Raw genomic sequence first — 26,400 nt, 5'->3', positions numbered from 1 at the left:
TTTTCTATGGAAATGCAGTGCCCATGCTTCCTTTTCACCACTCAAACCAAACCAGACGCCCCCAAACTTAATATGCGTTCCTCATGTATAACAGACAGTTTGTTACCCAGAAATTCTAACTATAATAAAATAGGGGGCTTCTGGAAGACATTCATTGAATAGCTGCTTGTTTATTGTTAGAAATACTATGATACTATGATTCTATATATAAGCAACCCTAAAGACTACACCAACAAACTATTAGAAACAATAAATACAATAAAGTTGCCAGATGCACAATCAATATACAAAAATCCATTGTATTCCTATACATTAATGATAAAATATTAGGAAAAAGTGAAGAAAATTCCATTTGCAACTGCAATGTAAAGAGTAAAATACCTAGGAATAAACTTAAAGGAAATGAAGGACCTATGTACGTTGAAACTACAAGACATTCTTAAAAGAAATTGAATACATAAGAAAATGTGAAGATATTCCATGCTCATAGACTGGAAGAATCAACATAGTTAAAATGGCCATATTACCTAAAACAATATACAGATTTAATGCAATTCCTATCAAAATTCCAATGGCACTTTTCAGAGAAATAGAACAAAAAATTCTCAAATTTGTATAGAACCAAAAATACCCCTAAGGGGGGAAAAAGGTATCACACACCCTGACTTCAAATTCTACTACAAAGCTACAGTAATGAAGACATTATGGTATTTTCAGAAAAACAGACACACAGACCAAACACAAAATTAAGAGCCCAGAAATTAAGAGCCCACATTTATGTGGCCAGCTCATTTTAGACAAAGGAGCCAAAAACATACAATGGGGAAAGCAAGGCCTCTTCAATAAATTCTGTAAGGAAAACTGAAAAGCCACATGCAAAAGAATGAATCTAGACTACCAAATATGAAAACAAAGATACTAAAGTATGGGACTTGGTCTCAGAAAGGAGTTTGTGAACTGGACCCCAAAGACAAGGGAAGCACAAGCAAAAATAAAAGAATGGGACTATATCCAACTAAAAAGCTTCTGCACAGTAAAAGAAACCATCAACAAAACAAAAAGGCAACCAACCAAATGGGAGAAGACATTTACAAATGATACCTCTGATAAGAGATATATTGATATCCAGACTATACAAAAAACTTCTATAACTCAACAACAACAAAAACAAAATATGCTATTAAAAATTGGCAGAGGACCTCAATGGACATACAAATAGCTATTAGATATATGAGAAGACTCTCAACTTCACTAGCTTTAAAAGAATTGCAAGTCAAAACCACAGTGAGATACCACCTCACACTTGTTAGAATGGCTCTTATCAAAAAGACAAGAAATAACAAGTGGATGTGGAGAAAAGGGAACCCTCATACACTGCTCATAGGAATGTAAAGTAGTACAGCCACTATGGAAAACAGTATGCAAGTTCCTCAAAAAATAAAGAATACAGCTACTGTATGACTCAGCAATCCCTCTTCTGGGTATCTATCTGAAAATTTTAAAAACATTTATTTGTAAAGATATATTTACCCCTATGTTCTCTGTAGCATTACTTATGGTAGCCAAAACATGGAAACAACTGAAGTGTCTTTCAGTGGATGACTGGATGAAGAAAATGTGGAATATCTGTACTACAGAAGACTACTCAGCCATAAAAAAGGGTGAAAAACTGCCATTTGTGACAACATGGATGGATCTTGAGAGTTTCACACTAAGTGAAATAAATCAGTTGAAAAAGGACAAGAACCATATGATTTCACTCATATGTGGGATATAAAACAGAAAGCAACAAATAAACAAACAAATAAACTCATAGACATAGAAAAGTGTATGAAATTTACCAGAGGGGAAGAAGGGGTGAAGGGAAGGATAAAGAGGGTGCAGGGAGTCAAATACATGGTGACAGGGGGAGACTGGTAAAGGGTGGGGAGCACGCAATGCAATCAATGTAAAGATGACATGTTATAGAATTGTGCACTTGAAAATTACATAATGTTATGAACCAACACCACTACAATAGTTTTTCATTGAAAAATGAGCCCTGGTTGGTGTTGTTCAGTCAACTAGCGCCAGCCTCTGAACTGAAAGGTTGCCAGTTCAATTCCTGGTTAGGGCACATGACTGGGTTGCAGGCCAGGTCCTTGGTTGGGAGCGTGTGAGAGGTAACCATTGTTTCTCTCTCTCTCTCTCTCTCTCTCTGTCCCCCTCCCTCCCTCCCTTCCCCTCTCTCTGAAAATAAATAAATAAATAAACTCTTTTAAAAAATTAAAAATGAAATCTTATCCCCTGGGGACCTTACAGTAGAGGTCTTTTAGTACGAATCAACATTGGTTTCTTTCCATGACAGCATATCATGATGGATGGCTTAGGTAGAACTACAATGAAAAGAGAAGAGAAATACATGCAGATAATTCCTTGTTGGGGTGCTAGGTTAAGTATGCCTGACTATTCCAGGGGAAGTCCCATATATGAGAGAAGAAGGAGGGGAAGGATACATTAACTGTATTTGGGTTATTGTGATAATACTTACTTTGCAAAATTATATGAGCATATACATACTTTGCTCCATGTTCTTAACATTATTTTGTCCTGTAGTTCCCAATCACACAGAATTAGAAAGCCCATCATTTCTGTATTTCTTTTTACTTTTAGCAAATTCTCTGTGGATCCTTAATAACAATCTGCAACTTTTCTAGATTTTATTTATATGCATGTATATCCTGGTAATCCATATACTTTGTTTTAAAACCTAGAACTGCAGAAACCTCATTTAAAATAATACTTTAAAACTTTACCCTGGAGTAGAGCTGGTTTGACTATTTTCATCTCCCATTCTCCTGGCCCACTGTGCAGAAGCAGTGCCAATGAATTGTGTTGCCCAAGAAGTAGTCAGTAAAAAAAACAAACAAGGAGAAACAGATGCCTCAATAAATCAGTGAATATACATGTTCAAGTCTTGAACAACTGAGTGTTGGCTGTAGTTTGGACGTTACAAAAATACTAAGATGTGATTTTTCTTTTAGGTGGGAAATGAGGAAGGATGAAAGACTAGAAGAGGAAGAAAAAGCAATGCTGGAATATTTAAAACAAATTTGCAACATCCAGAACTCTTCTGCCTCAGATAACACAGAAGAACAGTAATCTGCAGAAAACAGCAACAGCTTTATTTTAGGAAATAATCACATATAATGGAGCAGGATTTTTACTACAGTCAGGATGAACCTCAGTTGTGTTGTGAAGCATGAAACCAATGACTGAGTAATCTCTGAAGTGAAAAGAAATATAGCACATAAAAAATAAAGTGCTACATATATTTTATTTTAAAATTAATTTCAAATGTTTTTCTTCTCTCAATCTTTCTCCTTAGATGATATAACTGCTGCCATCTCGTGTTCCCTTGAATTATTTTTTTCTTTCAGCCTTGAAGTATCTATGACAACAGGCAAAATGTTTGGATATCTTTTCCCTAAGGATTTTTAAATACAGCATTTGGATGTTAAGTTGAATGGCATCACATGGCCCCCTGAGAGTCATCTGAAATTTTTTATCTAATTTTGTAGCTGTATCCCAAGTCCAGGTCTTACCAGCCTTCGTTCCCACAGCCTCTTCATGTCCAATTTATCTTAATCATCCCACAAAGAGCACTCCCCTGAACTATAGCTTTATTCATATCTCTGCATATAGTGGTTTTTTAAACATCAGTTCCAATCATATGCTTTCAGATACTATACCCAATGGCACCATGTTCAGGCAACTGTGAGCCATCCTCTTGGCTCAGGCCACACACTTGCCATTTTCCTCAACCAGAAACCATTTTTCTCACAAAATTATGTTCAAAACAGACTACAGCAATCTCTACTCCTCAGGTCATTATCTACAATTTCTGTTCTCTTATTTCCATTACCTTACACACACAAAGGAAATGGAACGTGTTCTAGCACCCTGTACACCAAGTAAAGCTATATATGCTGTAAACTTCCTAGCAGTGTCTGATATTAGATTATAAAAATTTAAAGGCCTTCCTGTATAATGCGAGGTCCCCTTTTATAAGAGTAGTCTCTCCAAATACCTACTACAAAGTCATTCATCTAGTCAGCAGTTAATAAACACAGTTGTTTGAATGTCATTGAAAAAAGACAATGAAGACTTTTAGGCTACTGAGCAATCTACTGGACACCTGGGAGAATATATCATGAACTGTTTTAGACCGTATGACATTGCATATCATGGTTTCTGATGTTCTCAGATTGTCCATGTTCCCATGTTCTATAATTTTGATAAAATATATGTAGACTTCATGATAATCAAAGGAAAGGAATTAAGCATTTTTCAAAGAGTACAACCTTGGAGTTTAAAGGGGGCCACCTTAGAAAATCTCTTGCATTATTTCTTTTCATAAAGACATGTAAATGACCATATAGCCAGCTGTCTGCCAGATAACACATTTTAATTTTGAAGAATCTGCTGTACTTTAGATGACTAGTACAGGATGGGGCAAAAGTAGGTTTACAGCTATTCATATGGATAATAATACAATAATAAATAATACAAGAATTAACTTTATTCTATGTACTTACAACTGTAAACCTACTTTTGCCACACCTTGTATGATCTCATGAACCAAGCATTTTATGATGTAGTTGAAATAATTTCTAAAAATTTGATGTAGGTTACTTAAAAATTTTTATGAAACTTTTATGAGAATTTGATTTTCCATCTAATCTTACCTATAAGCAGTTCTATAACAACAAAAGGCAACAGTTGACTATTCTCTCAGCTTAGTGATGGTCTGTGCATTAAATCTGCATAACTCTGTTCTACTAGGAGAGACACTAAAATAGAAAGTCAAAGTAAAGATAAATTGATCAATAACCTAAATGAAATAATCTTACAAAATTATAGGATTTCACATTTAGGTTCCTTTATCTTGCAACATACCTAAAGATCATCTTTTAACACTATTTTTTAATTAAATCTGTATTTTCTATAGTAATCCTGGAAGTGATTTAGTTCTTCTAGAAAAAAAATTTCTCTATGACTCCCTTTTCAAAGAACTATAGAGGAGAATGGGATAAGCTGGAAAGAGAAGTAGAAAAGAGAAAAGAGCTTGCAGTTGAATTCTCTTTTGTACTTGCCCAGGGTAATTATTATAGCCATAAATGTAATAAAATTTATACCTGGAAATGTTAAATGGTAAGTCACTGATTTATCAGATCACTTTGTATACTTAATGTTTCTTAAAGTATAAGAAGTGGTATTTCAAAATGTTTTCCTTTCTCAGAATTATTTTGCATTTGTATATATTAACAACAGGAATGAATACTTCATAACTTTCCATATGCTTACTACAAAAATATTATTATCTTCCTATAAAAATTATCTTCCTCACTGTTCTATTTAACTGTATTTTTGTAATTATAAAGGAGTATCTATTTTATTATTCATTTAGCAGTTACTATGTGGAAACAATATGAATTAATTTTTAATAAAAGAGATGGTAATGTATAGTTCAGATATTTTACATTTTTATCATTATAGAACTACCAAACTGTTATAGAACTACCAAACAAGAAAAAGGAACAACTTATCTCTTTTGTGTACCAATATGTGATTACTCAAAATGTCCTATTATTCCAGTTCATAAACTGTGAGTTCAAGAGAACTTCAGGTCACTTGTAATTAGAATATTTTCAACAAAAAAAATCTTTAAGATTTTTTATGCTTCTCATTATACTTGAAATATTTCATAACAAAAATATTAAAAAGCTTCATTCAGACTTAAAAAGAAGAAAACACTCATGTGCTATGACATGAATGAACTTTGAGGATACTGTGCTAAGTAAAATAAGACACACAAAAAGACAAATAGGTATGGTGCCACTTATATGAGGCATCTGATGTAGTCAAATTCATAGAAACAAAGTAAAATGGTGATTACTTGGGACTAGGATGAAAGGAAAAGAGTAGTTTAATGGGCTTAGCCTTTCATTTTTACAAGATGAAAAAGGTCTGAAGAGCTGGTCCACAACAACCTGAATATACATAACACTACTGAACTATACTACAGATGGTTAAGATTTTATGTTATGCTTTTACCACAACTAAAAAAGAAAAACTGCTGTGGGAGGAATCTTCACAAATAAACATTCCTAACATGACACCTGAAAGCTCTTAAATTTTAACAGAGAAATGTGAGACCAGTATATTCTACATAGGGATAAAAAACTACTACCTGCTTTGTTTTTCAGAAATGTTTTCAACAGCATTATTAGTAAAGCAGTGAACTCTTGTTTCTCCAGAATTTAAAGAATTCAAAACATTATAAAACCTTTTTCCTCTCAAAATAGTGTTATAATTATGTATATGAGTAACAATCTATATTAGTTACTTCTTGAGATCTCACAAGATAGTCATGAAGGTGTCAGCCAGGCTGTTGTCTCACCTAAGGATCAATTGGGGAAGGATCCCCTTGAAAGCTCACACAGTTATTGATAACATTCATTACTTAGCAGGCTATCAGACTAGGGCTTCAGCTTCCTGTCCTGTGAGTCTTCCCAAAATGGCCTCTTGCTTCCTCAAAGTCAAAGAGAGACACAGAGTCTCCTCGAAAGATCAATATCACAGTCATATGTAACATAATCAAATGCATTTAATTGTGAATGATTCATCGCTTTTACCAAACTCTAGTGGTTAAAAGCAAGTCACTCATCCCAACCATGCTCAGAGGGAAGGGGTCAATTACACACTAGTGTGAATTCCAAGAGGTAAAGTTGATGGGAGCCACCCTGGAGTTTATGCACCATAAGGTGGAATTTCGGCCCTGAAAAACCTTATATGGCGGGGAACCACTAGGGAAGTGGAAACAGAGCTAAGCCAAGAATAAGAAGAGTCATGAGTCAGTGTTTGTTGCTATTTATTAAGCAGCTATGATAAGCCAGGGTCTGTGCCAGACTCTCCATAAGTAGACAATTTAATCTTCAATAAACACTTATTTAGGTCTGTTTTGAGAGCCTTATTTGAAATAATGCATAGAAGAGTTGTACAGATGTGAAAAAACAGACCCAAATTATAAAGACAGACACAGAGAGAGATTCTGGTCCCAGATGGTGATATAGGAAGATCTACTTCCTCCCACAAACACACAAACCATACCTACAGATAGAACAGTTTCCTCTGGAAAAAGAAAAACTTAAAAACTGCCTGAGTGATCAGATGTCAGGCAAATGAGAAAACATACACACACACACACAATGAAGCAGGTAGGAGAAGCCTAAGACCCATCTTGCCAAAAACATTACCCATTGCAGTGTAACCCACAATGAGAAGGGAACTCAAGACCCAGAGATCCTCTCTGGGGAGCAAAGGTTTGAATTACACATTGGGCATCCCAGCTTTTAAGATCTGCACCTGAGAGATGAGATTCCAAAACATGTAGCTTTGAAGACCAACTGGGCTCCTGTATAAAAGACCCACTAGGCTATTTAGTGTTCTAAAAATAACCCTTAAAGGGCTCATGGCTCTGAACTCACTTGCCCCAGGGCCAAGTGCAGAAGCAGTCAATTTCACCCAAACATGTATGTGAAAGGCTTATTTGCTAATCTTAAAGCACTGACCTGAGGGTCAGGAAACTAACTTAATGAAAATTTGGGGCATGCTGAAATACCCTCAAAAAGGCTGGTGGATGCCATCTTTTTTTTTCTTTGAACAATTACTATGAACAATTACATGTGAATAAATTCAACAACCTATAAGAAATGGATGAATTTCTAGTCACATAGAAACTGCCATGACTGAGCCTTGAAGAAATAGAAAATCTGAACAGACTGATTACTAATAAAGATATGGAATTAGTAATCAAAAATTTCCTACAGACAAAAGTCCAGGACCATATGGGTTCACTGGTGAATTCTACCAAACATTTAAAGAATTAATATCAGCCCTCTCCATATCTTCCAAAGACAGAAGAGGAAAGGATGCTTCCAAAATTATTTTATGTGATCAGCATTACCTTAATACTAAAGCCAGACAAGGATGCCACAAGAAAAGAAAATTACAAGCCAATATCCCTTATGAACACTGATTTAAAAATCCTCAACAAAATCTTTTTAAACATATTTTATTGATTATGCTGTTACAGTTGTCCCATTTCCCCCCTTTATTCCCCTCCACCCTGCACACCCCCTCCCACCCATATCCTCCACTCCTTTAGTTCATGTCTATGGGTCATAGGTGTAAGTTCTTTGGCTTCTACATTTCCTGTACTATCCTTAACCTCCCCCTGTCTATTTTTCTACCTACCATCTATGCTACTTATTCCCTATACATTTCCCCCTTTCTCTTCCTCCCCCTCCCCCACTGATAACCCTCCATGTGATCTCCATTTCTGTGATTTTGTTCCTGTTCTTGTTTGCTTAGTTTGTTTTTATTTTTGTTTTTTGGTTCAGTTGTTGATAGTTGTAAGTTTGTTGTCATTTTACTGTTCATATTTTTTAATCTTCTATTTCTTAAATAAATGCCTTTAACATTTTATATAATAAAGGCTTGGTGATGATGAACTCCTTTAACTTGACCTTATCTGAGAAGCACTTTATCTACCCTCCCATTCTAAATGATAGCTTTGCAGGAGAGTGTAATCTTGGACATAGGTCCTTGCCTTTCATAACTTGGAATACTTCTTTTCAGCCCCTTCTTGCCTGTAAGATTTCTTTCGAGAAATTAGCTGATAGTCTTATGGGAACTCCTTTGTAGGTAACTGTCTCCTTTTCTTTTGCTGCTTTTAAGATTCTCTCCTTATCTTTCATCTTGGCTAATGTAATTATGGTGTGCCTTGGTGTGTGCTTCCTTGGGTCCAACTTCTTGGGTATTCTCTGAGCCTCCTGGACTTCCTGAAAGTCTATTTCCTTTGCCAGATTGGGAAAGTTCTCCTTCATTATTCGTTCAAATAAGTTTTCTATTTCTTGCTCTTCTTGAGTATGGAGTTTTCTATTTCTTGCTCTTCTTGCTTGAATATGTTGGAATATTCAAAGTTGTCTTAGAGGTTCCTAAGCCTCTCTTCATTTTTTTTTAAATTATTTTCTCTTCATTCTGTTCTGGTTGAATGCTTATGTCTTTCCTCTGCTCCAAACCATTGACCGAGTCCCTGTTTCCTTCCCATCACTGTTGATTCCTTGTACATTTTCCTGTATTTCATTTTGCATAGCCTTCATTTCTTCCTCTATTTTGTGACCATACCCAACCTTTTCTGTGAGCATCCTGATTACTAGTGTTTTGAACTGTGTAGCTGATAGGTTGGCTATCTCTTCCTCACTTAGTTGTATTTTTTCTGGAGCTTTGATCTGTTCTTTCATTGTTTTTTTTTTTGTCTTGGCAGGACTGTTATGTAGTAAGGGGAAGAGCCTTAGGTGTTCACCAGGGTGAGGCAAACCATGTCGCTGCCTGGTGGCACTGTATACTGGGGAGTGTTGTAAGAAGAAACAATGCTGCTTGCTCGGTTCTCTTCTGCTTTCAGTTACTTCCCCTGCTACCCACAAGCAAGTTGGGCACTTCTGGTGCTGACCCCCAGGCGAGTGGGTTTGTGTATGTTCTTGGACCCTGTGGGTTTCTCCTATGAGGCTGGGAGTTTCTCCTGCAGCTGCAAACCCCACAGTTTTTTTTCCAGTCAGATGTTTGAGGTTTTATTTCCCCACATTGGAATCCTCGGTTGCTCAGTCTGTCCCACTCCCCACTCATTCTTCCCAGTTTATCCACAGGCAAATATGGGACTGTCCATTCCACCATCCACTGCTTGCCCAGGCTGACAGTCAATGCCTTGACTGCCCCAGTCCTCCAGTTGTTCCCTTGCCAGGAGTCCTCTCTGCCCAGCTGCCCGCCTTCAACTGGCTGCCCATCTCCACCCCCCCACCAGTCTGGATGAATGTTTCTTATTTAACTCCTTGGTTGTTGGACTCTCATACAGTTCAATTTTCTGTCAGTTATGTTTTTCTTTTTTTAAATATGTTGTTGTCCTCCTTTTGGTTGTACAGGGAGGCACAGTATATCTACCTATACCTCCATTTTGGCCAGAAGTTCTCTTTTACATGAAAATCTTGAAGGATTTTTCACTAGACACAAGATTCTGTATTGATGGATTTTTTTCTTCTAGCACTTTAAAGATGATTCACTCTTTCCCAGCCTCCAGTTTCTGTTGTGGAAACAATGATACAAATGATTGTATCATTTGTATCATTGTGTTATTTTATTCTGTCTACTTTCAAGATTTTCTCTTTATTATTGGTTTTAAGCAGCTTGACTGTATTGTATATATTTATGATACTTTTACATTTATCTCTCTCCAAGTTCACTGACTATCTCTTCACAATTTCTATTCAGCTCGTCCAGTAGATTTTAAAATATTCAGATATTTCATTTCTTTAAAGTCCTATCTGGTGATTGCAACATTGAGGTAATTGGGGAATCAGTCTCCATTGTTTGCATTTTCTTTTGAGAATGAATAACTGTGTTGGGGGAGCCTTCAAGACCTCCTCTCCATTAAGAGATTAGCTAGGGAATCTCAAAGGACTAATTATGTAGTTGTCCAGTCACTGCTAAGATTTATTAAAGCAAGAGAGAGACAGAGAGAGAGGGAGAGAGAGAGAGGGAGAGAGAGAGAGAGAAGGCTCATTATAAAGATGTTGGAATGCAACTTAAAAGCCCATTGACCATATTCAACATCTAATATATCAAGTTTCAGTGAAGACTGGAAGGTAGAGTATGTTTCTGGAGATATTTGGAAATAATCAGGTTGCACACAACAGAGACATCAGTGTATGAGAGGATTAGAAAAAAGAAGGGTAAGAGTCAAGTTTGGGCTTACAGGAGTAATTGTAGAGAACCAGGAATAGAGAAGCTTAGGTGTGAGACATAAACTGGAAGGGAATGTGAATAGGAGAGGAAAGGTACCAAGAATGTATTGAAGAATTACACAGTCCTAATATTTCAATGAGGATGTACCATTACAACCCTGAGAATGTGATATTTATATAATTATTCAACCTAATGTACTAAACATGAAAGTTTCTCTATCTTATAGATATCTTGATGTAACTCATATTTTAAATATGTAGCACTTGGTGGGGGGTAGGTAACAAGAAGATAACCTAATTTTTCTCCAAGTAACTATAATCTGAAGCTGCTTTGTCAGATCTCTCTCTCCCCGTTTTATATGACAGACATGCATTTTGGCTTTTCTGGTTGCAGTAGGATATTTTAGAACATCTCATTTTTACTTATTTAAAAGTCCAATATAACCTAAATTACTTTATCCATTGCCCTTGTTCTTGCTGTGTTTTTCTTCCAATTATTCCTGCTTCCTTTGATTTTAATTGAATATTTTATGATTCTAATTTCTCTCCTCTTTTAGCATTTTAATTAGACTTTTAAAAAACATCTTAAGGTGTTTGTCCTAGAGTTTGCAAAGTATGTTTACAACTTATTTAAATCTACTTTCAAATGTCATGCCATTTCATAGGTAGTGAAATTACAGATTATTTCCAATTCTTCCCTCCTGTCTCTTATAACATTGCTGTCATTCATTTTACTTATTCATAAGCTATCATCCAGAAAACAATGTTGATATTATTTTAAACAGTGTTATCTGTTAGATCCATTGAGAATAAGGAAAATAAAATATTTTATTTTACCTCAATTTATTCCTCCTCTAAAACTCTTCCTAACTTTATTTAGATCCAAATTTCTAGCTTGCATGATTTCTATCTCTTTAGAAAACTTCTAACAATTCTTGAAAGGCAAGTCTACTGGTGACAATTTCTCCCAATTTTTATTTGTCTGAAAGTCTTTATTTCTTCTCTACTTTTGAAGGATAATTTTACTGTTACAGGCTGCTAGGCATTCCCCGCCCACCCCATCCCCCCGCAACACTTTAAATATTTCCTTCCACTCTCTTGTATTTGTCTCATGAAAAGTCCAACGTAATTCTTATTGTTTGTAGGCAAGGATGTTTTTTGTTTGTTTTACCTCTGGCTTCTTTCAAAATTTTATTTTCTTGACTTTCTGCTCTTTAAATATATATGCCCAGGCATAGGTTTGTTTTTGTTTTTTTTGTTTGCTTATTTGTTTTAGTATTTATTGTGTTTGAAATTCTGAGCTTTCTGTATCTGTGGGTTTGTGGGTCATTAATTTTGAAAAATTCTGAGTTGTTATTACTTCATATTGTTCCTCTGTGCCTTTCTCCTCCTGGTATTTCCATTAAGCATATGTGACACCTTTTGTCATTTTCCCATGGTTCTTGGATAGTCTATTTTGTCATCTTGATTCTTTTTTTCTAAGTTTCCCTTGACATAACCTCAAGTTATATTTTTTCCTTGGTTGTATTCAGTCACTTATCCTTTTCTTTTCTGCTAGAGTGTTTTTTTTTTTATTTCTAACATTTCCTTTTGATTCTTAGCATTTTCATCTCTTTCCAGTACTCTTCTGTTCCTGCATGTTTTCCACTTTAACTCCACTTTGAGGGCTAGAAGAGGCTGGTGTTGTGTATTTCCATTCCTCTAGGTTGCTAAATGCCCAGTTGGGTAGGCTCTGGTAAAGTACTTTCCCTTAAAGGCAGGCTTTGGTAAGGAAAACAGAGAGCTCTGGGCATATTTCATAAAGGTTCCTTTTCCTCTCCCACTGTCAGATTGTTTTCTCCTATGTTTTTGAAAGAACCTGGCAGGGCTCCTGGAGATAAAACTCACAAAAGTGTGGGTACCCCCTCCCACACACATGGTTGGGGCCACTTGGAGTTTGAAACTCTCAAGGTAGTCCACACAGAGCCTCCAACAATCCATTAATTACAGTTTTGAAGTGTTCCTACCCATACTGGCTTCCACTGCTGGCTTCTGTTCACAGTAAGCTGTGCTTCTCTTTATCCACCTGTCTGTACAGTTTGCGGGGGGAAGGGGGCAGGCTGCTTTGTGACAATTCTCTAACAAATCTAAGGAGAGTTGTTGACTTCGTTAACCTTTTTTCTTGTGAGGATGGGACTGACCAATTTTCAAGTTCTGAACTCTTTCCATGTTGGACTGGAAACCTTTAAGTCACTTTAAAATATCCTCTTTCCCAGCATTAACTTGACTGACTCACAAATATGGTTTGAAAGAAGAGGGTATGATCTATTTTGTCTTAGTTCCTTCACCTTTTACTTCTCTGTGTCCCACACTAGTTTTTCGTTGAGGTCCTTCAGGGTAGCTTAGGGGTGCAAAGAAAAGGCTTTTGTAAATTGAGGTTGTTATTCCTTCTGTAGCAAATGTCCAAATGCTGGTATTTTCTGTCCTTTTTGTACATTTTTGGAGATTCATCCAAATCCAGGAACTTCAACATTACCATTCCCTGATACATCAGATGAATGCTCCAGCCAGCATTGCAAAAATCCCATGTGACACATTTTTATGGTGGCCTAAACAACCTTGTTCTGCTGGTTGACATGCTTCCTTTCTTTCTTTCTACTGGAATTGTTCTCTCCTTTTTGAAAACAATTTCTACCCTAGTGTTATGGATTGAATTGTGCTCCCCCCACCCAAGATACATTGAAGTCCTAATCCCAGTACCTCAGAATGTAATCTTATTATGGAAATTAAAACATTAAAGAAGTAATCAAGTTAAAACTAGGTCATCAGGGTGGGCCACAAACCAGTATGCCTGGTATCTCTATAAAAAGGGGAAATTTGGACACAGAGACAGCACACAGAGAGAATGCCATCTGAAGATGAAAGCAGAAATTCAGGTGATGCATCTACAAGCCAAAGGGGATGAAAGATTGCCATCCAACCACCACGAGTTAGGAGAGAGACATGGAACAAGTTTTCCCTTAGAGCCCTCAGGAAAAACCAACCCTGCTTACACCTTGATTTTGGACTTCTAACCTCTAGAATTGAGAGACAATAAATTTGATGTTTTAGCCACCTTGCTTGTGATATAGCAGGTCCTTTGAATAACATCATTTTATTCAACATCATTTCATTATAACTGGTGAGAGGGAAAAAAAATGATTCCTGTCTGGGGCCACATTCCTATGTGGAGTTTACTCATCTTCCCCATGCCTTCACCGGTTTTCTCTGGGTACTCTGGCTTCCTCCCATGTTCCACAGATATATACAGTAGGTTAACTAGCATGTGTAACTTGCCCCAGTATGAGTGAGGGTGGATGTTAGGGTGTGTGAGTGAGCTCTGCAATGGAATGTCTCCTGCCTAGGGTTGGTTTCTGCCTTGTTCTCTGAGAGACCAGGATAAACTCTAGCTACCCATCACACTGAGCAAGTCTGAAAATAATTATTTCACTTGTTTGTATTAATCTCTCTTAAATGTATGTATTGCCTACTCATATTTATTACAATGTTGAATAGTGGAAGCATTTGGTTCTTTATTTGGAAGTTTGCTGATGTTTTTGCGACCAGAAGTATGCTATAGGAATTTATCTCTTATTTATATCAATTAGCCTATGTTAAAATGGGTTTTATTATTCCTTGCTTTGCTTGAAATAACAGTTTCCAAGATCTTATCAATGATGTCAGTTGAGGATTCACTCTACTTCCTATGGCAGCCCTAGAAAACTAATACATACAGTCATGTGCCAACATGTCTACTATGTGTTGGGAAAATTTGACAGTTCTTATCTTTCTATTCTATCATAGGCACCCTTAGTCAGTGTCTTGCCTTTAAATATTTCCATGTGAGTGAGCTGGCAATCACACCTTTGGGACTCCTGTTTCCCCAAATCCAAGGTTATTGGACAAGTTTTCCCTGCTCCTCATCCCTACCAAAATCTCTTGCCACCCTTTTCTTTGGTGGAGGCATGGGGTGGACAGGGGCTATATCATGCAGGATGTTATGGATTTTTGCAAACAGTATCCTATTCTATTTGTGTAGGGAAGCTCTTAAAGGTTTTTAAGAGGAAACTAACAAATTCTGATTTGCATTTTATTTTTTAAAATATTTTTATATACTTATTTTTGGAGAGAAGGGAGGGGAGGGAGAGAGGGAGAGAAACATCATTGTGTGGTTGCCTCTCATCTGGCCCCCACTAAGGACCTGGCCTGCAACCCAGGCATGTGCCCTGACTGGAAATCAAACCTGTGACTTTTTGCTTCAATCCACTGAGCTACACCAGCCAGGGCTCTGATTTGCTTTTAAAAGGATTGCTACAGCTGCCAGTAGACTAGACTGTAGCAAGGCAAGAATAAGTAGAACAAGTAATAGGAAGCTATAGCTTTTAGTGAGGACTACCTTTTGAATAGAGAGCCAACATATTTTTCTGAGAGGTTGAATATGAAATGTAAGAAAAAGAGAATTCAAAGGATGATCTGAACAATTATAAGGATCAATATGTCATTTACTGAAATGGAAAGACATGTAACAGAACAGGTTTTGGAGGTAGAAAATTTGGAGTTTTAAATGCATGTTAATACCCTAGTGGATATGCTGAATAGGAAGTAAGGTATAGAAATTAAAGAATTCAGGGCTGGATATGGGTATTTAAAGGCCATCAGCATAGTGATGCCATAAAAGAGACAGTGAGGGAACAGACGATATGTCCTGGGGAATGATGTTGGATAACCAAGGGAAGAAATCTGGGGCACACTAACATTTAGAAATCAGAAAGAATCCAGCAAAGAAGAATCAATAGAGCACTGTGATTTCACAAAAGCCAAATTAAAATAATATATTTCTAGAACAAGGATGTGCTTAACGGTGTCAAATGCTGCTGAATGGTCAAGCAAGATGAAGACTTAAGAGTTGCCCCTAGAATTTACCAGGATTGTTTAAATGCCCAGATATCTACACTCAAACTCCCCTTGCATTCTAACATTCTAACTAGCTAAGAGATCTCACATTCAATAGGGCACAAGAATTAAAGATCTAAAGTTTGCACATAACATCATGTATTCTATACTGTGGACTTTTTAGGACAATTTCATGGGTAATTTTTACTATCGGGGTTTTTTTGCCATAAAGGCTGAGTACAAATCCCTGATAACAATGTGACTGTAGCTTTCCACAGCTATTTTCAATCTATGTTGTTACATCCCATGTTACTGTACCACGCTTCACAGGTGTTACGTTTTTTAGCAAATTGAAGGGAAGATCCTCTACCAATAGAAAAATCAGAACTCGTTTTTTGGCCGAGGTATGCCTGTATTCAGCGGAAAGGAAAAAGGGCAGGCTCAGGGAATCTATTCTTAACTTCCTAAGCCTAATTGAGAGGGAGATTCTATCTTCCCTCTCAATCTAAGACTTTCTCATTTCCCGTCTTTTCTTGGGTTGAATGGACCGGTAAAGACAGATAAACTTCGGGGATGGAGTGGGCATTGAGCTGCACTGACACTCCGGGAATTGCTATTTAAATTCCGTTTGGAAAACCATACAGAGGGCGGCCCCAGGAAGGGGTGTGCTCGGACCGTAGGAGGAGCAAAGCCCGCAGGTAATTTACGCGACAGCTCGCACCTCCCCTGGGCCTCTAACCCAGCCTACCTAGCACCACAGGAACTTTGCCAAGGACCACGCCCCGCCTATTTCCGGATTGTCGCTGTCGCATGCGCGATGACGTTTCAGTCTTTGCGGACCCCGGAAGTGCAACTCGAACTTGTTCGGGGCGCGGATCCCGAGAGAGAAAGTCAAAACAACCGCACGAGGGAGTTCGTTCGGCGAGCTGGAAGGCCACGCCTCCTCCCGCCTTCCCCCACAGCCTTGTAGCTGGGGGCAGAGCTCAGGTAGGACCTCTGTTTGCGGGGTTGTGAGCTCCCGCTGCAGGCCCTGGCGGTGATCAGAGTAGGGGGCTGGCTGGGTCCGTCTCTGGTGGGCGTTGCTGGCTCCAGGGCCAGAGGCTCCCCGGAGCGACGCTGCGTTTCCTGCGGACACCTCTATTCTAGGTGCTGGACTCCGCAGATGGGCAGTTTCAACCTGCCGTTTCCACTTCCGTGGCGGGGCAGGACACGTGTGTTACTAAATGACTTTCCTTACACCTGGACGTTGGGGGTTCTGGGAGCCCTACAGACCCTAAAGTAATTGGTCCTCCTCTGCTTTCTCAGGAGGGGAGGTATTGCGGTTCTCTGGTTAAAGGTTTTTTTCCTACAAAAATTATCGTCAAAGCCAAAGCTTTATTAAATGTCGTTTATTGCAGACAGAAGGCTAAAGTGCAACTATAAAATGTTCTGAAAAGTTGCAAAGTGGAAGAACACTGGTGGGGCATTTAGATGGGATGGATCCTTAGTTGCATACTTTTGACTTAGATACAAAGTTAGGTATATTTTGGAAGCAGTCTTTCCTTCATCCAGAGATTTAACATATTCTTCTAGTGCTCCACAATATGTATCTGTTGGGCCAAGTAATCAGTTACTTAATTTTTGGCTGTGTATGTTGACAGCCAACTTTCTTGCATTTGTCCATTTTCCCAAGTCCTGTGAAAAGTTGTAAAGAGAAAATACTGTGGTTCTTAGACCACCAAGTTCCTTGTAACTTTTATAAAATATGTGCAATGTGATGTTTGTTATGCAATACATAGTATCTTTTTGTCTTAAAGCAGTATTAGAAGTAAGTTCTTTTTCCTTGTTCTTTATCCAGCATTGTGAGGGACAGATATACTGTATTCATTTAGTGTATTTAGAAAGTGAGTCAGAGACAGCTGTTTGAGGTGCTTAATTAAGGTCTTACTGTCACTGCTGATACCAGGCTTCTTTCTGACTTTTAAACTAGGTGTTCCTTCTATGTCACCAGTGAAGCCTAAACAGAGATTCTCCGGAGGGCTTTAAGGCAGTGGCTGCTATGAGGCTGGTAGATGGTACCAAGGCCACAAGGGAAATATGGGAAGCTGTGAATATCTTTCTATTAATTTAACAAATATTTATTGGCTACCTTCAATGTGCCAGGTAGTTTTCTAGGTGCTGGGAATACAATTGTGTCCAATAAAGTTCTTCTTGTGCTCCTGCAGTTTACAATGTAATGGATGAAGAAAGAAAACGGGTGTGTGTATGTGTGTGTGAATGATAAAAGCAATGAAGAAAAATAAAGCTTGCTATGGGGAGAGAGATGATGGAGGATGCTATTTTAGATAGGGTGCTCAAGCTCAGCCTCTGTGATAAGGGGACATTTTTTTTTTTTTTTTGAGTAGAGATCTGAATGAAATGAATGAGGGGGGACAGGTGTTTTAAGCTCTAAGGCAAGAGTATGTCTGGGAGTGGGTGTGAAGTAGTGGCTCCTGTGGTTTAGATTTGCATTTCTCTAATGTTCAGTGATGTTAAGCATCATTTCATATGCTTTGGGGGCATATGTATATCTTCTTTGGAGTACTATGCATTTGTTTTAAGATCTGATTTTAAAAGGAATTCTTGGAGATTTATTGGGGGTGAGTCTTTTAAGGGTTAAAGAAGGCAGCCACTGTGTATTCTGCTCCTTTTTTAATCCTAAAATACTATACTTGTAAAAACTTCAATCTCTAGACCAAGTATCTGCAGTAACTCCAGAACTTAGAAATAAAAGAAATGATAGCATCTTTTGTAACAATGAATGTAAATTTGAGCATCAGATTGTGATGCAAACAGTTCAGAAAAGCCAAAGATCATCATGACATGCTTTGATATTAATTTTTTTCTTTTTAATTGCAAGGAAAGGAGAGTATGTATTGGCTGACTGTGCCTGTGAAGTAGATCTCTTTTGTCTGGTACCTGAGAAGACCAGGAAACAGAAGGGATAAAACTAATCAAGAGCCTTGGCTGGTGTGGCTCAGTGGATTGAGTGCTAGCCTGTGAATCAAGAGGTTGCTGGTTTGATTCCCAGTCAGGGCACATGCCTGGGTTGCTGGCCAGGCAAGGTCCCAGTGAGGGGTGTGCAAGAGGCAACCACACATTGATGTTTCTCTCCCTCCCTCTCTTCCCCTCTGTCTAAAAATAAATAAATAAAATCTTTAAAAAAAAACTAATCAAGAAACAGAAAAAGAAGTGTTGAATAGCAGTATAGCATTTGGATGTGGCTACATGGAGAGTGGTAAAGATTAGCAATAGTAATGGATGGTGAGCACCACCAGAACTGACAACAGAGTTGCGGGGACCCAGAAACAAAATGACAGAAAGGAATATAGCTCCACAGATTGGGATGGAATGAGGGATGGGGTGAGAGAGTGCAAAACACCAGCTGCTTCTCAGCATGTGGTTCTGAAGTTAGTCACTTGGCTTTGGCTAATTCAGTAGGACCGACTGTACGTCAAGTAATGTATGTCAGTCCGTCAAGTTTAACATTTAGTGTTTGGAAGGTGTGCAGTCTCTATATAGCCTACTATAAGTTTTTCAGACCACATATCACATAATTTCTATCCATACAGTCATGAGATTTAATTAATTCAATGAGTAATTGGTAATTTAACATTGTTCAGCAATGTGAAAAATATTGTAGATTATTTAAGATGGAAAGGGATTTTTAAAAATTTATTCTTTATTATATTTTTTCCCATTACTATTTAGTCCCCTTGTACTCCCCTGCCCCACCACCCCCAGCAATCACCACACTGTTTATTTAATCCAGAATGGCTAATAGCACATTGTTTAAAGGTGACACATTATTTTTTTAAAATTATTGAATGTTTTGTATATTATCATAGTCTATTAAAAATTCTTGGGTTTCTCTTAACTATTTCAGTTGTAAATGTCATTTAAAGCAGTTAATTGTACTTTAATTTTTTTAAATTTTTAAATTATTTTATTTTTATTGTTGTTCAAGTACAGATGTCTCCACTCTCCCCCAACCATTCTCCCCTTTGCCACCAACCCCCATCTTCCACCCTTAATCCTGCCCACCTTCGGCTTTGTCCATGGGTCCTTTATACATGCTTCCTGATGTCACTTCCCCTTTGCCCCATTATCCCCTCCCATCTCCTCTTTGGTTACTGTCAGTTTGTTCTTTATTTCAATGTCTCCAGTTATATTTTGCTTGCTTGTTTTGTTGATTACAATCCACTTGTTGATGAGATCATATGGTATTTGTCTTTCACCACCTGTTTTCTTTTGTTTAGCATAATGTTCTCCATTTCATCCATGATATCATGAAGGGTAGGAGTTCCTTCTTTCTCCTGCATAGAATTCTATCCTGTAAATGTACCACAGTTCTTTGATCCACTCATTTACTAAGGGGTCCTTAGGCTGCTTCCAGCACTTTGCTATTGTAAATTGTGCTGCTATGAACATTGCAGTGCATAGGTTCTTTTGAATTGGTGTTTCAGGATTCTTAGGGTATAATCTCAGCAGTGAAATTGCCAGGTCAGAAGGCAGTTCCATTTTTAGGTTTTTTTTTGTTTTGTTTTGTTTTGTTTTTGAGGAAATTCCATACTGTTTTACACAGTGGCTGTACCAGTCTGCAATCCTACCAACAGTGTACGAGGGTTCCCTTTTCTCCACAACCTCTCAGTACTTGTTGTATGTTGATTTTTTTATGATGATCATTCTCACCAGTGTGAAGTGGTATTTCATTGTGGTTTTAATTTGCATCTCTCTGTGGCTAGTGATGCTGAACATCCTTTCATATGTCTCTGGACTCTCTGTATGTCCTCCTTGGAGAGTGTCTGTTCAGGTCCTTTGCCAATTTTTTAATTGGATTTTTTGTCTTCCTGGTGTGGAGTTGTGTGAGTCCTCTGTATATTTTGGAGATCAAACCCTTGTCCAAGGTATTGGCAAATATATTTTCCCAGATAGTTTATTCTCTTTTCATTTTGCTGGTGTTTCTTTAGCCATGCAGAAACTTTTTATTTTGATGAAGTCCCACTTGGTTATTCTTTTCTTTATGTCCCTTGCTCTAGGGGACATATCAGTGAAAATATTGCCTTGTGCAATGCCTGAGATTTTCCTGCCCATGACTTTTATGGTGTCATGACTTATATTTAAGTCTTTTATCCATCTTGAGTTTATTTTTTTGTATGCTACAAGTTGGTGGTTGAGTTTCATTGTTTTGCATGTGCCTGTCCAGATCTCCCAACACCATTTGTTGAAGATGCTATTTTTACTCCATTTTATGCTTCTGCCCCCTTTGTCAAATAGTAATTGACCATAGAGATGTGGGTTTATTTCTGGGCTCTCTATTCTGTTCCACTGACCTATGTGTCTGTTCTTATGCCACTACCAGACTGTCTTGATTACAGTGGCCTTGAAACATAGTTTGATACCAAGTATTGTGATCCCTCCAACTTTGTTCTGCTTTCTCAAAATTGCTGTGGTTATTCGGGATCGTTTATGGTTCCATGTAAATTTTTGAAGTGTTTGTTCTATATCTGTGACATATGTCATTGATATTTTAATAGGGATTTCACTGAATCTATAATTTGCTTTGGGTAGTATGGACATTTTGATGATACTCATTTTTCCAATCCATGAACATGGTATATGCTTCCATTTATTTGTGTCTTCCTTAATTTCTTTCTTTAGTGTTGTGTAGTTTTCTGAGTACAGGTCTTTTACCTCCTTGGTTAGGTTTATTCCTAAGTAGGTTATTGTGCTTTAATTTAATGAAGGAAAAATTGTACCACAATTTTGCTTATCACTCTTTAGCAAATTAAAATTGATTAATTTGCTACAGATGAGGTGTCAGATGATTCACTTATTCAAAATTTTACTGCTAAAAAGTTATAAAGACAAGTTAGAGACAGCAGTGTTGTGCTCCTTTCTTGGATACTGTATTGTTTTGTTTTATGAGAACAGTTCATTTTTTTAGTATAGATACTATAATATAGATAATTTTTGCTGTAGAGAAAAATATGACAGATCATTGAAGTAAAACAGTTATTATATGTGTCCATTTCTTTTCTTTTTAAATTATGTTTATTTTTAGGGAGAGGGGATGGAGGGACAAGGAGGGGAAGATGAACATCAATGTGAGAGGGAAACCTTGATGGGTTGCCTCTGCCACGCACTGGCCAGGGATCAGACCCGCAACCTAGGCATGTGCCTGACTGGAAATCAAATTGGTGACCCTTCAACTTGCTGGAAGACACCCAGCCACCTGAGCTACACTGGTCTGGGCTGTTATCATTTCTTTATAGCACATTGGGTGTTTATTTTAAGTATAGTCTAGATGTTGATAATGTACTTGAGGTTGATTTGCTCTGATGTTAGAAAGGTATTAGTAAGACTAAGATTGTGGATTGAGCTCTTGTAAGGTCCTTATTTGATAGCTTATTATTGAATGATCACAATTTATATCAATAGTAACTACTGAGGGCTATGGGTTGTGGGTAGTGTTCCTATCTGCTGCTAATCATAGTGCCAACATTTGTGATCTGAATAACTGGAAAGATACTATATTTAGTTCAACAGACACACTACCTCTGTTTAAAAAGCAATTTAGAATTAATATCCAAGGTAATGAAGGAGTGTGAGTCATACCTTTTTAATATACAAAGCATAGTTTAGTTTTATGTGCTTTTTTAGGACATGGAACAAACTAGAATTATTACCAAGATTATATTTCAAGGTGAGGCATTTAAAAAATTTGAGAAGTTTGATTAATTGATGAGTGAGATGCTCTTCTGATTTGGGCAATTCTTTGGGGCAATTCATCATTTTTATCTGTACCATATAAATGCTTCTGGTGCTAACTCCAGAAGTTTGGAAGTTAATTAAACATCTTGATCCATTTGGCTTAACACCCTCTAGTGTAGTTGGAATACTTATCTTAAATGGTCATATCCAGGAAGTGGGTAGGAAGGATCAGTCGAGAAAATTGAGGAAGTCCAGGTAGAAAAGAAAGGAGGTCTGTCACTAGGGATTAGATGAACAGGGATAGGACTCTGGTCCCAAAAGAGATGGGGAGAAGGGAGGATAAACAGGCAAAGGCCCAAGATGTAGTATATTTTTTGGACTATAAGACACACCTCCCACCCAATTTGGGAGGAATAATGGTTGTTAATGCTGCTGTTGAGTTCTGTTTACATTTACATTGGTGAAATATTATGTTATTTATGTTGAATATTTTACCACATTTTTTGCTTCAAGGTTTTTTTTCCTATTTTCCTCTAAAACCTAGATACGTCTTATGGTCCAATAATATGGTGAATTACTTGAAATATGAGGGAAGAAAAACAGGGCCCTAGGGTCGCAGTTATTAGAATCAGTAAAAGGTGGGTACCTAGTCATAAGGCATTTTGGACCCCACATTTGAGGATCTTACGTGCTGGTTAGCATGCCTGCTATAAAGGTAAGACTTCAGCAAAATATTTTGTATTACGATAAAATTATGTATAGGATGCTGTAAGAGAGGCCCAGTGCCTTGCCTGCGGTTATATAAAGGCTTCCTTGAGAAAATGATGCCTAAATTGAGAACTTAAGAATCAGTCAGTTAAATGTGAAATGGAAAAGCATTTTAGACAAAAGAAATAGTTATCAGCAGTCTGATGTTTGTAAAGACAAAAAGGAATTTGCAGTTACTAGAGCAGAAAGTTTGATTGTAGTTAAAAATGGAGTTGGAGGAAGAGATAGAAGCCAAGTTATTGGCGGGGGCATAAGATGTGAGGAGAGAAGGCTTGTGAAGTTTGTTCTGGAGCTCAGACTTGGCCTCCCTAGGCAATGGGAAATACTGAATGGTTTTTTTTTGTCTGCTGTGTAAAGAATTTAACCTAGTTCATAAAGAATTCTGGCCTTGTCCTTAGCTTCTGGGATGGTAATCTCTAGCATCTTTATTTGCCTGGGGGCTCTGGGCCACATTGTAGAATAATGTAATTTATTTAGGGTGGGGGCTGGCCATTCCCCTGTAGTCTTAGGATGGGGAATGTAGTCTTAGGACTGCCTACCCCAGAAATGATGTGGACCCTGCCTGGCAGGAGTCGTGTGTTTTGGCCGAGCGGGACAAATTCACATGGACTACAGAAGTCCTGTGGAGAAAAACGGATGGCATGGTCACTCTCTCAGAGAGAGAGAGGGCCCTGACCGCTGCCTAGACAGGCTTTTACTGCTTTTCTGGGTACATTACATTGAGGATGGTCCTCATTTACTGTGCTGCAGGTGATTGCCTTTTACGGATAACAAAGGAAAGAATGTCACTAATTACTTCAATGAGAAGGATGTTACAGATCAAGGGGAAAAGTGGTTGAACTGGTTACACTCCATACTTGGGAGGTTTAGCACAGATGTTAGGAAGTTACTTTAAAGATATGCAGTAAATATTTGCTGCCTCAATCCAGGGTGAGGGAGTTTTAGCAAAAGCAAGTCTTATAGCAGCCTAGGTACAATGCAGGCCTGATTCTTCTCCGGAGAACCTGTCTGTGGGCGTGGCTCCTGTGTGCGGGACCTCACTTCCCACCGGCTTTTCCGAGTGGGAGCTGGCCTACATTCCCACGCCACGAGGAATGGTTCCCTATACAGAAAGACTAACTATATGATTTAGGGTCAGGGCTTTGCGTCCGTGGTATCAGCTGACCTGGGAACTGAGATCGACCATGTAGCCAGTCATCCCCACCGGAGCCCTAACAAAACTCTGAACACCGTGTCTCCTGTTAGCTTTTGCTTGGCAACACTTCATGCATATTGGAAGATGCGGATACTGGCAGAGTAACATGTCTGTGAGTTAGTCCATTGGGAGAGGACATCAGGAGCTGCGTGTTTCATTCTTTCCTGAACTCTGTCCTATCTACTTCTCTTCTTCCATGTAAATCTGTATCCTTTCCCTGTAATAAACCATAACTGTGAATATAACAGTTTTTAGTGAGTTCTTTGGGACTTTAATAATAACAGTAATAATAATAATTTATTATCTACTAATAATTCTAGGGGGTTAGTGACTCTGAGGGGACCTTGGGAATTCTCAGCACTTGCAGTTGGTGTTTGAAGTGGGGCTAGTCTTTTGTATGGACTGTGCCCTCTAACTCGGTATTTGTCCAAAAACTTTCACATCTCCTTTCTCTGTTCCTTCCTTTCTCTGATTAGGAACAAAGATGGCCTTAGAACTTGAAAGCAGGACCAAATGAAGTGATGATGTTGAAGTAACCTGTCTTCTAAGATTAGAGAATATTTGGGAAAGTATTAAGAATATTATAACACAAACGTCCCTGAACATAATAAAATCCTCTAATACTTTCCTTCCTAACTGATATGGACTGAGTTGTGTCCCCCCCGCCCCCCTTCCCAGTTCATATGTTGAAGCCCTAATCCCCAAGAAAAAAATAATTATGCTTAAATGAAGTCATAGGGTAGAACCCTGATGTAATAATATGTGTTCTTATAAGAAGAGTTGTCAGAAATCTCCCTGGATTGTTCTCCCCACCCAGTGAATACATAGGATGAGGTGGCTGTCTATGAGCCAGAAAGAGACTTCTCACCGAAAACCAACCCTGCCAGGCCTTGCTCTGGGATTTATGGCCTCCAGAACTGTGAGAAAATAAATTTGTGATGTTTAAACCACTTCATCTCTGGTATCTTGTTGTGACAGCCTGAGCAGACTAATAAACCAGTTAATCAGTGATTGGATTGCTTGTGCTTTAATAGAGGAATGTTTAGAGTTTGATGAATTTAGTTTCCCATATACCCATTTTAAAGTGAATCATCAGAAATTGTTCAATAACTTGAAAGAAGAAATTGATGAGAAAGAAGACATTAATAAAGAATTTTAGATATATGCCATCTAAAGTGAGAAAAAAAGAAAGTGCATGAAAGTTAGAAGAAAGGAAGAAGGAAAATGTAATGAAAGATGATAGGAAAATAATGCATTGTATAATGCTTTAAAAAGATCCAATCTAATTTTTTCTCTACATTTTGAAAATAGTTCAATTGAGAAATTTTACCTTCTTACAAGATTTATTAGAGATTTCCTTTAAAGATTATTTTTCTAGAGCTGTCTTTGGATAAAGGGTGGGAAGTAGGTAACTGAAGTCTCACCTGAATAGCTTCTGTTTTATAATCTGCTGTTGGTTATTATGCTGAGGACAGCCACTTTTAGATATTGCATTTTTGTATGCCTTATGCAGAATGGTGGGTTTTTTATTACACGGAAATAAAAAACTCTTGGGGAATTAAAAAAAAGGGTCCTTTAAGACATTAAAAGATGAATGTAGCCTGGGTTTATTAAGAACTTAACCTGCTAGTTAGGTATTCCTAGGACTTTGAGAATGAATAGAGAGGTTCCAATTAGATATAAAATCAAAGCAGATTTTAATAGAACTCAAATAAAATTAATAGATAGGTGTCCATGTATATTTTGTGTGAGTTCCTGTTATTTCTTGGCAAGATGGAAGCATTTTTTTTTTTCAGTAAATAACAGTGAAAAATCTAGGAGGGAATATAGGACCTTTCAAGTTTAGAGAAACTAAGTATAATATATGAATTACAAGCAGTAAGTTTTTACTTGTGGATATAGAAATGGTATAACATTTTAGAAATTTACTAGTAAGATGTCAAAAAACTTGGA

The 26,400-nt window shown here is 37.7% G+C and overlaps 2 protein-coding genes across 8 annotated transcripts in view; both read left to right on the top strand.

Moving 5' to 3' along the window:
• KIAA0825 (KIAA0825 ortholog) overlaps positions 1-5,359 on the top strand; it is a 397,293-nt gene extending 391,934 nt beyond the window's left edge. For all 3 annotated transcript variants that reach the window (XM_036020541.1, XM_036020539.1, XM_036020540.1), the window contains one exon: positions 3,024-5,359. In XM_036020541.1, the coding sequence (XP_035876434.1) occupies positions 3,024-3,141 (118 nt within the window). In that variant the 3' untranslated portion in view covers positions 3,142-5,359. The remainder of the gene's footprint in view (positions 1-3,023) is intronic.
• Positions 5,360-16,569: 11,210 nt separating this feature from the next.
• The window catches only part of FAM172A (family with sequence similarity 172 member A), a 410,616-nt gene continuing 400,785 nt past the window's right edge, over positions 16,570-26,400 (top strand). For 3 of the 5 annotated variants that reach the window (XM_036020535.1, XM_036020534.1, XM_036020536.1), the window contains exon 1: positions 16,608-16,739. The gene's annotated coding sequence lies outside the window, so the exon portion shown is untranslated. Of the gene's footprint in view, positions 16,740-26,400 lie in introns of all 5 variants that reach the window. The other 2 variants (XM_028531429.2, XM_028531422.2) reach the window with 2 other exon arrangements.

The sequence above is a fragment of the Phyllostomus discolor genome, chromosome 3 (genome assembly GCF_004126475.2).
Source record: "Phyllostomus discolor isolate MPI-MPIP mPhyDis1 chromosome 3, mPhyDis1.pri.v3, whole genome shotgun sequence".
In the NCBI taxonomy this organism is placed as follows: Eukaryota; Metazoa; Chordata; class Mammalia; order Chiroptera; family Phyllostomidae; genus Phyllostomus; species Phyllostomus discolor.
Note: the sequence above shows the minus strand (reverse complement) of the source record. Positions and strands in the feature narration are given on the sequence as shown.